The sequence below is a fragment of the Notolepis coatsorum genome, assembly GCF_963971535.1.
Source record: "Notolepis coatsorum genome assembly, chromosome: 19".
Lineage (NCBI taxonomy): Eukaryota > Metazoa > Chordata > Actinopteri > Aulopiformes > Paralepididae > Notolepis > Notolepis coatsorum.
Genome location: NC_140183.1, coordinates 42,161,638 through 42,179,137, shown reverse-complemented (window position 1 = coordinate 42,179,137; position 17,500 = coordinate 42,161,638). Strand labels below are relative to the sequence as shown.

General features: G+C 46.5%; 1 protein-coding gene across 1 annotated transcript in view; it reads left to right on the top strand.

The window, feature by feature from the left end:
• Nucleotides 1-17,500, top strand: part of rftn1b (raftlin, lipid raft linker 1b) — a 329,875-nt gene that overhangs the window by 177,578 nt on the left and 134,797 nt on the right. Inside the window, exon 6 of the mRNA XM_084335672.1 lies at nucleotides 2,481-2,684. Coding sequence (XP_084191798.1) covers nucleotides 2,481-2,684 — 204 coding nt within the window. The remainder of the gene's footprint in view (nucleotides 1-2,480; nucleotides 2,685-17,500) is intronic.

The window sequence follows — 17,500 nt, the reverse complement described above, 5'->3', positions numbered from 1 at the left end:
CCGCTGGAATAGGTGGTCTCGGGTGCGCGCAGGTGTCCCCGACAACGGAGCGGGGGGCGTGGTGTGCAAGCTTACTGTAATGCTTTCATGCTTGCTTGAATTTTGGGCAGATAAAAACATACAGCAACAACTGGACAATACCCATAAAAATGTATGGGCAATTTGGCGAGTTCAGACCTCAACCAAACAAGCATGTTGAGCCTCACGGCTCAGTGGATAAAAACTTTGAGATGAAGCCACGTTACAAGCACAAGACTTCCCTGGCTCGCATTAGCCCTGGCAATTATTTTGCCATTGCTATGTCTACTATACATTGGTTTCTTGTTCGAATGCATTTATTTCTATAGACAAGTGGTGCCCAACCAGTCGGCCGTGATCGACCGGTAGATCAATGACATGCAATATAATTGACGCGAGCAATGGGCTAACGTTAGCTGCTAACTAGTAATAACTAGGCTAAGCTAACTAGCATTAGCCGCTAACCCTGTAAAACGCTCAAAGCGGACTCCACGACACCAGTTCCATTCGTGAGAAAAGGGGGTGGGTTATATTGACAAGGTTTGACAACATATAACTTCATATTTATTGGTTATTTGTTTCTTTATATCAGCATCCAGTTTCCACCACCGTATGTTAACCCTTTAATCGCCGTTGACGCTTTTCTTTTTTTTAAACTTAAATTTTTATTAACATTTATAGACAAACAACACTTACACAAAATACAAAAACCCATAATACAACATTGTTAAACAGACATAAATAATAAAGTACAAAAAATATAATACAATTTGTAATACCCAAAAAAATTAAAAATAAAATCAGAAAATGCTAACTAAGTCAAAAGTGTGTGACATGGGTTCAGAGACCCTCCTTGAACCTCTTTCCTCCTTTACCCTTCGCCCTCTTGTGATGCATTTGGTTCTTCCTCTGTGATGTCGTTTTCGTTCCCCTTGTAATCCTCCCACTTTCCCCATCTTTCTCCAAATTTCTCTTCCTGTAACCTCAGCATGTGTGTTATCCTCTCCATATCCTGTATCTCCTCCACTATTCCTACCCATTGTGCTATTGTCGGTGGGTCTTCTTTGTACCACAGTCTTGTTATTGCTTTTCTGGCCGCTATCAACATTATCTTTATTAAATATTTGTCCCCCCCTTGTATTCCCTCGTGTGTCAGGTCTCCTAAGTAAAGCACCAGTCCTGTTTGTGGTAACCCGTATCCTAATATTCTGATCATTGCCTCCCCTATTCCGTTGACGCTTTTCAGCGTCATTCCCCGCCATGCTTATTCTGCCGATGATGCTATACAGCGTCATTGATATCAATATTTTTTCATATTTTCATATTTCTCCCCCGGAGACATTATATGTACTGGTGAGCCCCTGTCAACTCTCTAACGGTTCAAGAGCGCCATCTGGTGGCCGATCGGCAGATCGCCCAGGGCATAAACAGGGAAGTGGACGCTGGTGCTCATTTCAATTTGGTCCGATCACTCGCTATAGGTCCCGGGACTCGAGCTCGACACAATGGATATCGATCCGTTGCCAATAACTCGATAAACAACATGATTTGGACGTATATACTATTATACAACCTGGAAATGGATCGGGTATTTCTATATCCCATAATAGAAAAAATTCTATTCCAAGCTCATCTCCCAACGGCGCAAGGAAGCTACGGTGAGTTTCAGCGTTATTTTGTAATGTCTTCTATACTAACTGCTCCAATGATCATATCACCCACACTAGATTAATGATATAACGTTGCCCACGGAATTATAAACGACCCCCCGCCCATCCGGTCATCATCAGATCATACGTAGTAACTTCTAGAAGTACGTACATTTGAAATTTTTTATCTCGCGCCGATTGCTATCAAACTGTATACAATCATCAATATAATGCATTTGGGGCTATAAATCACGTTCTGGAGAAAGCTGCAGAAAACGATAAAAACATACCTATACTTTAGACCGTATTTTAGTATGAATATGTGAATGAAAAAGTATAACGTTGCTACACCCTGAACAATAGATATAGGACTTTGAATGGGCCATGGTAATGTCAATTTAGCAATACAATTTAAAAAGTTATAGCCCTGCAAAGAAGGGGAACTTCTCCATGTTAAATACGGCTGGCGAGGGATGGTAAATTATGAATTTAACCCCGGCGATCAAAGGGTTAAACTCTTCCTGTGTTGACGTTAGAGTGTGACATCATCGCCTACGGCAGCTTACACGCTCAAAACGCAAACCGTAAACAAAACCCGGAGCGCACCAAGACTGCAGTGTGTACGCAAACTAGAGGGGGGAGAGGGAGGGGGCAAGTTCGCACCCAAGGACGGAGCGGAGCTGATTCGACCCCGAATGGCTAGTGAGAAAGCCCCCTAATTCACTATTAACTTCCTGGGGCTGAGTCTGTTATACGTTGTTATACTGTTATAATGTGACATTGACGGCGATCTATCGTTTTGTCTGTTGTTAGGAGTGGAGCTGCTTGCACTGTTCAACCACCCGACTGTGCGAGAGGGCCAGATGAAGTACTACACCGTCAAGGTTCCGCTGCGGGTTCAAAACCGCGATGAGGGGGTGAAGGGGGTCGAAGCCAACTGGCTGGATCACATGACCCAACACTTCAACAACGGAGCCTCTCTGGTCGATGGATATTTCCACCTGGGCAGTGAGAATGGTAAGCAAACCTAAAGGACTAGTTGATTATCGGCGACCTTGAGTGCCTTGAAAGGCGCCTTATAAATAAAATGCATTATTATTATTGGAGAACACAAAGATCGCCTTGTAGAGTAGATAGGTGCCAAAATGCCTAACCACTTAACACTAGAACAGCTGGTTTAGCGCCCTTCCTTGGAATGCTGCGAGGTCAAACCCGACAGGATAAAGCCTTCCTTCCCTGGCCTTCATTGCAAACCTTTTGTTCAAGGGACAAACACCACAGAGTGGGCAATCAAGTAACACTGGCTCAGTTGATTTGACACTAACAGCACATCAGTCCTCCTCTGAGCTCCGAGGTGAGGGGAGGTGGTTATATAACCGAAAACCACACCGGTTAAGGGCTAAACAGCTTCTGACATTTTTTATGCTTGTTTTCTTTTGAAATTCTAACATTGCAGGTGTCTAAATAACACATTTTTAAGAAAAGTCAATGAGGGAGGTTCCAAGTTATTGGAATTCTAAATGACCGGCCCAGCTGTTCTAGTGTTCATTTCATTTAACAGTCATTTGAGATAAAGTGAAATGTGTGGAATTCCTTTTCAGGTTTGGTAAAAAATTATTAAGTATGACGTGATCTGATATGAAACATATTCATAATAATTCACTGCCAGTGGGTCTTGTACTTCCTGACGGGTAGACCCCAGGTGGTGAGAGCAGGCAACTGCACCTCCTCATCCATCACGCTCAACATAGGGGCCCCCCAGGGCTGTGTTCTGAGTCCCCTCCTCTACTCGCTGTACACACACGACTGTGTGGCACAGTGGAACAACAACACAATCATCAAATTTGCTGACGACACAGTAGTGGTGGGCCTGATCTCTGCCAACGACGAGTGGTGTCAGGAGAACTGCCTCTCCCTGAACGTCAGCAAAACAAAAGAGATGATTGTGGACTTCAGGAGGTCGGGGGTCAGGGACTACAGCCCCCTCAGCATCGACTGGGCACTGGTTGAGAGAGTGAACAGTTTCAAGTACCTCGGAGTCCATATATCCGAGGACTTGACATGGACCACACACATTGACAGTGTTGTGAAGAAGGCACGGCAATGCCTCTACTTCCTCAGGCGCCTAAGGAAGTTCCAAGTCAGTCAGAAGATCCTTAAGAACTTCTACTCATGCACAATAGAGAACATCCTGACTGGCAATATCACCTCCTGGTTTGGGAACAGCACCGCACAAGACCGTAGCAGACTACAGAGAGTGGCCCGTTCAGCCGAACGCACAATTGGAGGGGGGCTTCCCACTCTCCAAGACATTTACAACAAGCGGTGCATGGGTAAGGCTAAGAGAATAATCAAAGACTCCAACCCACCCAAACAACTGCCTCTTTGAACTGCTGCGGTCAGGCAAGCGATACCGGAGTCTCATGGCAAGCACAGAGAGACTAAGAAGAAGCTTCTATCCTCAGGCCATCAGAATGCTAAATGACAATAACACTATGTACTGTAACAACCATCAAATGCACTCACAGCACACACATCCACACGCACACACTCACTTTAAACAAACAACTCACTGCAGCACCCACTTTACCCACTTTAGAACACCTAAACACACTTTATATTTATTGGCAAAGAATTTGCACTACAACCCATACCTCATTACACCTTACTGTAAATTGTACCTAAATTGTACCTCATCCCATTTCTGCATTGTACTGTATAGTATATAGTATATTGTATTGTAACTCAGTTACTTTTCTACTCTGCATTGTACATTGTATATATGTATATATTGAACACTTTTGTCTACGTACTTGACTTCTATTTTATACTTACTATACTTTTATACTTATCTATTTTTATCTAGCACAATCTCTGGAGCAAAACAGAAAGAAGCATTTTATATAAAAGTATTCTGTATGACAACTAATAAAGAAACTTGAAACTTGAAACCCTGTTGCTTGGGGTGTATGGGAAGGGAAATATAGCACTTAAATGAAACACTTGAACAGGCAAAAGAATTCCTCTCTGTGACGTTCAAATATGACTAAAGTAGTATCTCTACCAGGCAGAAATTACATGATGTATATTCTTACCATAATAACACTACACTAAAGCTAAACTACATCACATTTTAAACTCTTATCTTTTGTCTGTGGTTTTTGCCACCCCACGGGCTATTGTGATAGACTGGCTGACACCGGCACCTGACAGGTAAGCATGCAAATGACTGCTTTGAAAGCCTTGTTTTCACTTGCTAAATTATATTTGCGGTTTATTTGCACTGACTGACTCAACATGGGAGTGAAATGTCTCTGTCTTGAGGAGGATTAGTAACTGGCCCTGCTGCATCGAGGGAGATCTGAGTACAAAACTGCCACTGTAATGTTAAATAGTCGATATGACAGTTGAAAAAAGAGGCACCTTCTTCTTGCACTAAGTAAGACATTGTGCACAGTGTTGAAAACTAAGCCAGTAAATGTCCCTTGCCTAGCTAGCCTACTGTTTTGTATGAACTTCAGTTAGAGACAGTGCAAACTCTTTTGTCTGTGTGCTCTCTGCTTATACTGTATGATGATCCAATTTTCCTCTGTTTACTAGGAAAATAATTGTTGAATCAGTCTTTTTACAGTATCAGTATTGGATTATGGTGATGTAATTTATAGGCATGCTGCGGCATCAACTCTTAAACCTCTGAATTCTGCATATCACTCAGCTCTTAGGTTTATTACTGGTGACAGATATGATACTCACCATTGTGTCCTGTATGATAGGGTGGGTTGGCCTTCTCTTACAGAAAGGCGCAACAAACACTGGTATTTATTTATTTTTAAAGCCCTTATTGGTAAACAACCTGTTTATATCTCTTCACTGTTAGATTGGAATATTGGAACCTATTCAACTCGATCGAATGACTGGATGGTTTTTAGGGTCCCTCAAGTTTGTTCTGAAAAGGTTTACAATATTTTTCTTTACTAGCTCCAATTACAGCTAACCCTGTCTTCCCCCCCTCTGTGATGGATAGAGCTTTTCTCTCCTGGTCCCCTCTTGGTATTAGAACGTTCAGAGATTTATATATAGAAAATATTTTTGCATGATTTGTACAACTGTCTGACAAGTTTTCTCTTTCGGGGTCACATTTCTTTAGATACTTGCAAGTCTGCAGTTTTGTACGTAATGTCAACCCACAGTTCCCCAATCTTCCAGAAGCCACTCCTATTGACACTTTATTAAAGCCTACACCTGTCACAAAGGGTATTATATCTGTCCTGTATGGTTTGATTTCCTCACTGCGCCCTACCTCATTAGAAAGGTCAGGAGGAGGGCAATCAGGTGGCGTAACGGAGATTGCGTTCGTCACCAAACCCCGGAGCAGCTAGATTCGCCTGTTCGAATCCAGCTCACAGCTCCGGGGTTGTCACCAGCTTGGCTGGCCGTTCACACTAATACAATTGGCAGTATTAGAGGGTGGGAGAAGCTGGCGGGGTGGGTCCGGGTCATTGTAAACAGCGACTCCTACAGTTCGGTCGGGGCGCCTGCTAAGCGCGGATAGGACTTGAGTGGGATAGTGTGATCCTTCCACACGCTACGCCCTCTCAATGAGAATCCGCACTGCCAGGTGAAAAGAAGCGGTTGATTGGCTGGACGTGTGTCGGAGGAAGCACGTGATAGCCTCCACTCTCCCAGACCGACTGTGGGGGGTAAGTGCGCAGCGACCAGGAAGGGGATTTGGAATTGGCTATAACGACTAACATTGGGATGGGAGAAAATCGGAGGAAAATGGAGGGGGGGAAAGATAAAAAAAAAAAAAAAAAAAAAATCAGGGGGAGATGGGAGGAGGACCTGGGTGAGGACATCACAGAAGACCTGTGGGAGGATATTCTACGCCGGGTCCACTCCTCTTCAATTTGTGCCAGGCACGGACTGATCCAATGTAAAATTGTTCACCGTTCACATTTGACTAAAGTTAGGCTAGCCAAGATCTATGGCAATATTGATCCCACCTGTGATAGATGCCATTGTGCCCCTGCTACACATAGTCACATGTTTTGGTCCTGCCTTTCCCTACATACATTTTGGTCTGAAATATTTGAAACTATCTCAAATAGTATTGAGATCCCAATCAGCCCGACTGCCATAACTGCTTGCTTTGGTGTCTCCCCTACTACCCTGTCTCTGCCACGATATAAAGCTGACCTGGTGGCATTTGTTACTCTCCTGGCTAGACGTCTCATTTTACTGCATTGGAAGTCACCCACTCCTCCATCTCACTCTATGTGGCTCAGGGATATTTTGCACATCCTTAGGATGGAGAAAATAAGGTGTGTCATAAGGGGTTCTACAGCTAGATTTTATAAAACATGAGGTCGTTTCTTTACTTATGTTGGGGAACAAGATTCAATCTACACCCGATAAATAATGCTCACTTCTAGCCTAGCATTGTCTGGTCGGTTGACCTGTCTACATGTGCAAGTGTAACCCGATGTTTACCTTCTCACTTCTCACTCCTTGTCCTGAGTGTACATATCTGTTCAATTGACTATGTCCGAAACAATATCTATATTCCTTTTGTGGTGTACTTGCTGTAGTCTATATTCAACAGACCTATACTTTGACTACTTATACGTAGCTTTGTGCAATATGTATATTGTTTACATTCAACAGACCTATATTTTGTCTACTTATATGTAGCTTTGTGCAATATATATATTGTTTACATTCAACAGACCTATATTTTGACTACTTATACGTAGCTTTGTGCAATATGTATATTGTTTACATTCAACAGACCTATATTTTGACTACTTATATGCAGATATGTGCAATACGTCTGGCATACTGTATATGTGTACAGTTTGACCTTATGCTCATTTCATATTGCAATGAAGAACTCCAAAAAAAAAAGTTTGTTCTGATCTAGCGAAGTCAGCTTTTTCCTTTGATGCCTCTAACTCATGGAATGTCCTTCAACTCTCTCTGAAATTGGAGGTTCTCCCTTCCCTTGGTATGTTTGATGTATGATTTCAGACCATTGTGTAACTGTTTTAGCTGATCTTTTTAAATTATTTTAAACGTTTTTTATTTTTACTCTGGTGTTTAATTTTCTGTGAATATTGCTTGTATTATGTTGTTACGATGGAGACAGGTAGGTTCCAGTTGTGGAGTAATAAGTAGAGGCAGAGAAGGTTGTTTACTCGTTAATGGTGGTTCTCTTTATTGTAGAACGGTACACCTAGAGTAATAGCAACAGGGCGCAGGGCGTCTAGGAGAGAAGATAATAATGATAACAATAAGGACAGCAACGTCCAGTGTCTGCAGTACCACCGTGTACTCTGCAGGAGAATGTGAAGATCCGACAACTGGAAGTAGAGAGACAGGGGTTTAAGTACGACCACATTCCTGACATACCAAGCGTTCCAACGTGACAACCAATCAGGAGACCCAAACAATAAGTTATAAGTGACAGAGAAGCCCAGTGACAGGTGTCAGAATGATGGGTGGTTCTCAGGCATGCCAGAGAACCCAAGCGTTACATTATATGTACTGTTTACATTTTGTACAATCGTCGTTTATTTTTTTTTATTAACTTTTTCTCCTCCTTTTTTCTGTATTTTTCAACGACAATTTTTGTCGTTATGCCAATTCCCCCCTCCCCTTCCTGGTCATTGCGCGCATTTGCCCCCCACTTGCCGGTCTAGGGAGCCCTGAAGACTATCACATGCTTCCTCCGATACATGCGGAGTCAGCTAGCCGCTTCTTTTTTCACCTGACAGAGAGGACTCTCACTGGGGAAGTGTAACGCGTGGGAGGATCACACTACCTCCCCCAGTTCCCTCGCTCACTGTGCAGGCGCCCTGACCGACCTGTAGGAGTCGCTGTTTACAACGACCAGGTTACACCCCACCAGCTTCCCACTTACTGACACTGCCAATTGTGTCAGTATGGACGACCGACCAAGCCGGAGGTACCGCTGACAGCCGGATTCGATACCAGTGTCTCTTGCGGTGGTAGGCAGACGCTTAGTCCGCTGCGCTACCCGGCCGCCCTTACAATTGTCGTTTCTGTAAATGAGGGAAACCTCAGAAGCTTACGATTTAAAATAAAGGTTGAAATGAAAAATGAAATGAAATGTTATGCATGATGCGTAATGGGCTAACGTTACCTATTGAGGAGCTGTCCATTCAGCACCATCGATCACATAATCCTTGCTGTAGACTACCAAATATTGCTATTAGCTTTAGGCCTACATTATGACTTTGTGTGTGCAATATTGGAGAGAAAGTAGGCTAGTTGATTTAGGCAAAATACTTGTAGGCCTATATTGACATGTAGGGTATTCATTTAGTTTGCTTTGGATTTTGTGGAGGTGCCTGGGAAAGGCTAGGTCTGCAATTCAGGTTAGGGCTATACTTTTGTGATTTTATTGGCTTGGTCTGTTTAGTAAATTGAATGCATCTTTGAATATAGGTACCTCTTGCTCTAAGCATGGACATACTGTATAGGCTATTAGTCATAGGGATACAAAAATGTATATAAACATCTTATGATTGAAGCTTTGCTTTCAACCTTTTTTTTCTCTGGTAATCTGTGCCATTGCTATGTATTTGCATCCCCACCACTTTCCAAATCAAACCCATGCCCTTGGTGCTGGAATAACCCAGCCAGAGTAAATAAGAGTCATAATTCATTAATCTCTGGAAGTGAACGCCTCAGCGACTCTGAAACACAGATAATTAACCTGATAACAAATTAGTGCCTCCTTGCATATTTTATGTCCCCCAGAATGGAGTAATAATGTGTGTTATTGTAATTAAATTTTTTCCTATTAGGTTATTCTAATATATTTTGCATAATGTCATGTGCTGCTGGTGAGATATGCATCTCTTTCCACACCAAAGTCGCTGAAACGGAACAGCAAACAGAGGTCAGTCCGAGTGCTTTGAGAGGAGCTCTCTAGCTACACACCGGCTTGTAGGGCACAGGGTTGAATTCACCGCACGCCGTGAGACACATTTTCAGTATAGACAGCTTCACATAGGTGTACACTGCACGTGACGCTGTACAGTCCCCCAGGAGGGTCGAGCAGTGCGATATCAAAGCGCCGGCCTACATCCCGTTTGTTGTAAGCAGCTAATTACATCAAACGGCAGCGCAGCACATTTTTAACAAGCCGTAGAATCCGTGGCCATTGCCGACATCTCCAAATTTAGCAACATCTTTGAGATCCATTGCTGAATTTGTGATGAGACGCCCTCCTTTGACGCAGGAGACCTTCTCCTCCTCCAAACATCAAGGGCGAAGCTCGACAGCGAAGTAGCACAATAAAGTGCTGCGGAGTGACAGACAGAGACAGTCAACTTGACTGGAGACGGCTGTGACAGTTCCAGCCTGGGCTTCGGGACTTAGTGCAACAGAACTGAAATAACTGCTTCTGTCTGTTGAGCTGTAGTGACAGATGTGTGTGCAGTCTAATGAGCAGGGTCATTGTGCTTTGGTGTAAGAAGGCTCTGTTTGTGCCCTGTTCTACTTTCTACTGAAGAAATGTACTTTCTAGGCCATCTTTTGTATTTCAGTTTCGTGGTGTGCTGTGAAGGGTCTCTTTTCCTTCCTGATTGGACCTTGTTCACTTCACCGCATATTTATTTTCGCTATGAGTGCATTTCAATACAATACAATCTGAGTCAGGTAGTCATGACTTTGTAATTCCGTTTCAGTTCTTGAAGTGGTACTTTTATAGCAGAGTTAACACTGAAGTCAATGGGCACTTTGTACCCAAGCATCACAACCAAATTATGGTGGCAAAAGTAAATAAGGCAAACTGACGTCATGTGTTCCGCTGGCCTCCCGCCACTACGGTATGCTACATACACACATTTTCAAAACCGTTTTTCCCCCCCATGCAATATGGGATGTTTGATAAAGGTAAAGGTCAAACCAGACTGTATGACATCAAAACCAGGCTGTATTATATCAAAACCAGGCTGTATGACGTCAAAACCAGGCTGTATGACATCAAAACCAGGCTGTATGACATCAAAACCAGGCTGTATGACATCAAACCAGGCTGTATGACATCAAAACCAGGCTGTATTATATCAAAACCAGGCTCTATTATATAAAACCAGGCTGTATGACATCAAAACCAGGCTGTATGACATCAAAACCAGGCTGTATGACATCAAAACCAGGCTGTATGACATCAAAACCAGGCTGTATGACATCAAAACCAGGCTGTATGACATCTTTGAACATATAGTCCAACAGGCTCATACACAGGAATACCATCTGTGTTGCTGCTGTCGACTAATAACTAATTACCAGCCATTTATACACACATCTAGTATTCACAAATATATACTTTTATACTATTATTATACAAAGCCTGTATGATTAGGTTGTTGATTGAAGTGAAGTAACCATGCAGGGGGAAGCTGTTGAATTGTAAATGACTTCATGAAGATTAGAGTGGTGTGGTCTTTATTCCAACATGGTTGTTGACCCTCTGCAGTTCCCTGCTGCTGTTCATACATTCATATTCATTACACCCCCTGCTACTGTACTGTGTACTGTACCCCCTCACTATCAATCCTGTAGTGTACTGTACCCCCTCACTATCAATCCTGTAGTGTACTGAACCACCTCACTATCAATCCTGTAGTGTACTGTACCCCCTCACTATCAATCCTGGCTGTTCAATGCACACACACACACACACACACACACACACACATACTGTACACAGACGGTCTCTCTCCATGCCCTGCTCCTCCTGAAGATGCGTTTCCATGGTGAGGCTGGACAAGCAGGCGTCAGGGGGCATATGTGTATGTGTGTATGTGTGTATGTATGTGTGTGTGTGTGTGTGTGTGTGTGTGTGTGTGTGTGTGTGTGTGTGTGTGTGTGTGTGTGTACGTGGTGTGTGTGTGTGTGTACGTGTATGTGTACGCGCGCGCGCGCGTGTGTGTCTCTGTGTGTGTGTGTGTGTGTGTGTGTGTACGTGTGTGTGTGTGTGTGTGTGTGTGTGTGTGTGTGTGTGTGTACGTGTGTGTGTGTGTGTGTGTGTGTGTGTGTGTGTGTGTACGTGTATGTGTACACCGCGCGGGCGCGTGTGTGTGTCTCTGTGTGTGTGTGTGTGTGTGTGTGTGTGTGTGTGTGTGTGTGTGTGTGTGTGTGTGTGTGTGTGTGTGTGTGTGTGTGTGTGTGTGTGTGTGTGTGTGTGTGTGTGTGTGTGTGTGTGTGTGTGTGTGTGTGTGTGTCTGTGTGTGTGTGTCTGTGTGTGTATGATGTAGACCACTCAGACAGGCATAAGTCCTTTTTAATATCCCGGCGTGGCCAGGCAGGCAGGAGGAGATGCAGGAAAGTGGGTTCACATTGAAAGAGCACCTCACCGGTGCCAAGAGGTGGGATATTATAGCAATATTGAATTTACAGATCCTACGACGCTGGCTGGCCAAGTCTGATTGGCCCCCAGCGTCATGCTGTAAGACGCACATTAAAGATTAATACACACACACACACACACACACACACACACACACACACACACACACACACACACACACACACACACACACAGTAACTACACACACGACACCCCAGGAGTTCAGAGAGAGCGAGGGGAGGAGGGGGCCGTTGGTAAGGGGGGTTGTTTGCTGGTGAACTGACAGTAATGGTGTTGACGTGGAGTTTTCCTTTGTTACTGCTACCGTCGCTTAAGCTATCTCCCCACATGAGGATCAGTAGGCCGGGCGCAGAGACATTGAGCTATTCATATATGCATGACAGTCAGCCCCTCACCCTCTTCTATATTCAGAGGTAAAGAAGCTGAGGGAGGCAGAGAGAGAGAGAGAGAGAGAGAGAGAGAGAGAGGAGAGAGAGAGAGAAGAGAGAGAGAGAGAGAGAGAGAGAGAGAGAGAGAGACAGAGACAGAGATCTGCAGAATATGAAATCCCAATAAGGTATTACTTTGCTGTGTAAGGCAAACATTTTTGGAAGGGGATGCTCTGTCTTGCATTGGCGGTTTGATTGTGTGTGTGTGTGTGTGTGTGTGTGTGTGTGTGTGTGTGTGTGTGTGTGTGTGTGTGTGTGTGTGTGTGTGTGTGTGTGTGTGTGTGTGTGTGTGTGTGTGTGTGTGTGTGTGTGTGTGTGTGTGTGTGTGTGTGTGTGTGTGTGTGTGTGTGTGTGTGTGTGTGTGTGTGTGTGTGTGTGTGTGGTGTGCGTGCGTGCGTGCGTGCTTCTGTGCACGTGAACCCTATGTGTGAGCGTGTCTTTCTGAGGGCACCACATGGTTTATGTATCAGCGGCCGTCCTAAATGTAGTGTGAGCATCCATTCATCCTCATCCTCTCATCTCCTACAGAGAGACGCCCTATAGCTACAGGACCAAGTCTGCCCGGTAACCCACAGGTACCACCCCCCCCCCCCCCCCCCCCCCCCACTCGTATTCTCAGCTGTCCCGTTTTTTAAAATATATAGATAAGCTGTCACTGGCCTGTCTCCTTCTCTCTCTCTCTCTCTCTCTCTCTCTCTCTCTCTCTCTCTCTCTCTCTCTCTCTCTCTCTCTCTCTCTGTGGTGGGGCTAAGCACGCATGTTTAAATCATGTCAGCGGACACGGCTCCTAGCAGGGTCACTCGGAGGCGGTTCAGACACACGCACACACACACAGGGGCGATGAAGACACACACACACACAGGGGCGATGAAGACACACACACACACACAGGGGCGATGAAGACACACACACACACACACACACACACACACACACACACACACACACACACACACACACACACACACACACAGGGGGCGATGAAGACACACACAGACACACACACAGGGGCGATGAAGACACACACACACACACAGGGGGCGATGAAGACACACACACACAGGGGCGCTGAAGACACACACACACACACACACACAGGGGCGATAAAGACACACAGACACACACACAGGGGGCGAAGAAGACACACACACACACACACACACACACAGGGGCGATAAAGACACACAGACACACACACAGGGGTGATGAAGACACACACACACACAGGGGCGATGAAGACACACACACACACACACAGGGGGCGAAGAAGACACACACACACACACACACACAGGGGCGAAGAAGACACACACACACACACACACAGGGGGCGATGAAGACACACACACACACAGGGGCGATGAAGACACACACACACACACACACACAGGGAGCGATGAAGACACACACACACACACACACACACAGGGAGCGATGAAGACACACACACACACACACAGGGGCGATGAAGACACACACACACACACACAGGGGCGATGAAGACACACACACACACAGGGGGCGATGAAGACACACACACACACACACAGGGGCGATGAAGACACACACACACAGGGGGCGATGAAGACACACACACACACAGGGGGCGATGAAGACACACACACACACACACACAGGGGCGATGAAGACACACACACACACAGGGGCGATGAAGACACACACACACACACACAGGGGCGATGAAGACACACGCACACACACACAGGGGGCGATGAAGACACACACACACACAGGGGGCGATGAAGACACACACACACACAGGGGCGATGAAGACACACACACACACAAGGGGCGATGAAGACACACACACACAGGGGCGATGAAGACACACACACACACACACTGGGCGATGAAGACACACACACACACAGGGCGATGAAGACACACACACACATACACACACACAGGGGCGATGAAGACACACACACACACACACACACACGGGGCGATGAAGACACACACACACACACAGGGGCGATGAAGACACACACACACACACACACACACACACACACAGGGGCGATGAAGACACACACACACACACACACACACAGGGCGATGAAGACACACACACACACAGGGCGATGAAGACACACACACACACACAGGGGCGATGAAGACACACACACACACACACACACACACACACACACAGGGGCGATGAAGACACACACACACACACACACAGGGGCGATGAAGACACACACACACACAGGGGCGATGAAGACACACACACACACACACACAGGGCGATGAAGACACACACACACACAGGGCGATGAAGACACACACACACACAGGGCGATGAAGACACACACACACCACAGGGGCGATGAAGACACACACACACACAGGGGGCGATGAAGACACACACACACACAGGGGGCGATGAAGACACACACCACACACACAGGGGGCGATGAAGACACACACACACACAGGGGCGATGAAGACACACACACACACAGGGGCGATGAAGACACACACACACATACACACACACACAGGGGCGATGAAGACACACACACACATACACACACACACAGGGGCGATGAAGACACACACACACACACAGGGGCGATGAAGACACACACACACACAGGGGCGATGAAGACACACACACACATACACACACACACAGGGGCGATGAAGACACACACACACACACACACAGGGGCGATGAAGACACACACACACAGGGGGCGATGAAGACACACACACACATACACACACACACACACACAGGGGCGATGAAGACACACACACACACACAGGGCGATGAAGACACACACACACACACACAGGGGCGATGAAGACACACACACACATACACACACACACACACACAGGGGCGATGAAGACACACACACACACACACACAGGGCGATGAAGACACACACACACAGGGGGCGATGAAGACACACACACACATACACACACACACACACACAGGGGCGATGAAGACACACACACACACACAGGGGGCGATGAAGACACACACACACACAGGGGGCGATGAAGACACACACACACATACACACACACACACACACAGGGGCGATGAAGACACACACACACACACAGGGGCGATGAAGACACACACACACACAGGGGCGATGAAGACACACACACACAGGGGCGATGAAGACACACACACACACAACACACACACACACACACAGGGGCGATGAAGACAGACACACACACACACAGGGGGTGATGAAGACACACACACACACACACAGGGGCGATGAAGACACACACACACACACACACACACACAGGGGTGATGAAGACACACACACACACACACAGGGGCGATGAAGACACACACACACACAGGGCGATGAAGACACACACACACACACACACACAGGGGCGATGAAGACACACACACACACACACACACACACACACACAGGGGGCGATGAAGACACACACACATACACACACACACACACACACACAGGGGCGATGAAGACACACACACACAGGGGCGATGAAGACACACACACACACACAGGGCGATGAAGACACACACACACACAGGGGGCGATGAAGACACACACACACACAGGGGCGATGAAGACACACACACACACACACACACACAGGGGCGATGAAGACACACACACACACACACACACACACACAGGGGCGATGAAGACACACACACACACACACACACAGGGGCGATGAAGACACACACACACACACACACACAGGGGCGATGAAGACACACACACACACACACAGGGGCGATGAAGACACACACACACACACACACACACACAGGGGCGATGAAGACACACACACACACACAGGGGGCGATGAAGACACACACACACACACACAGGGGCGATGAAGACACACACACACACACAGGGGCGATGAAGACACACACACACACAGGGGCCATGAAGACACACACACACAGGGGCCATGAAGACACACACACACACACACAGGGGCGATGAAGACACACACACACACAGGGGGCGATGAAGACACACACACACACACAGGGGCGATGAAGACACACACACACACAGGGGCAATGAAGACACACACACACACATGGGCGATGAAGACACACACACACACACACACACACAGGGGCGATGAAGACACACACACACACAGGGGCAATGAAGACACACACACACACACAGGGGCAATGAAGACACACACACACACAGGGGCGATGAAGACACACACACACACACACACAGGGGCGATGAAGACACACACACACACACAGGGGCGATGAAGACACACACACACACAGGGGCGATGAAGACACACACACACACACACACACAGGGGCGATGAAGACACACACACACACAGGGGCGATGAAGACACACACACACACACACAGGGGCGATGAAGACACACACACACACACAGGGCGATGAAGACACACACACACACACACAGGGGCGATGAAGACACACACACACACACACACAGGGGCGATGAAGACACAAACAGACACACACACACTTGCACACGAACCGCGTTACGCCACGCTGACACTCCAAACTACTCCGTGGCTCTCTCTGCCTCAGAGTCCGTGTCAGGAGTGTCAGGCTGTCTCTTCTGGGCCCTCGCTCTGTCACTTGGGAGCCACTCCGCTCTGTGTCACTTTGGCATCAGTCACTTCTCTCTCTCTCTCTCTCTCTCTCTCTCTCTCTCTCTCACTCTCTCTCTCTGCATTCTTTGTGCCAGTCATCCGCTCTCAGTCTCTTTCCAGTCAATCCCTGTAGCCTACTAGGCGTGACGACACGTCTTTGTATGTGCATCACCTTAGTGCCCCCCCCCCCCCTTCTCGCCTCTGCAACCTTGAGAGTCTGCGAGTATGAGAGGAGAACAGTTGTGCTAAGGGTGCATTGTTGCTTTGCAAGTGTAAACAACTCGTTCTCAGTCGCCCTGTTTTTTGCTCAACTCTCAGTCAATAGACTGAAGATAATGTTTATTTG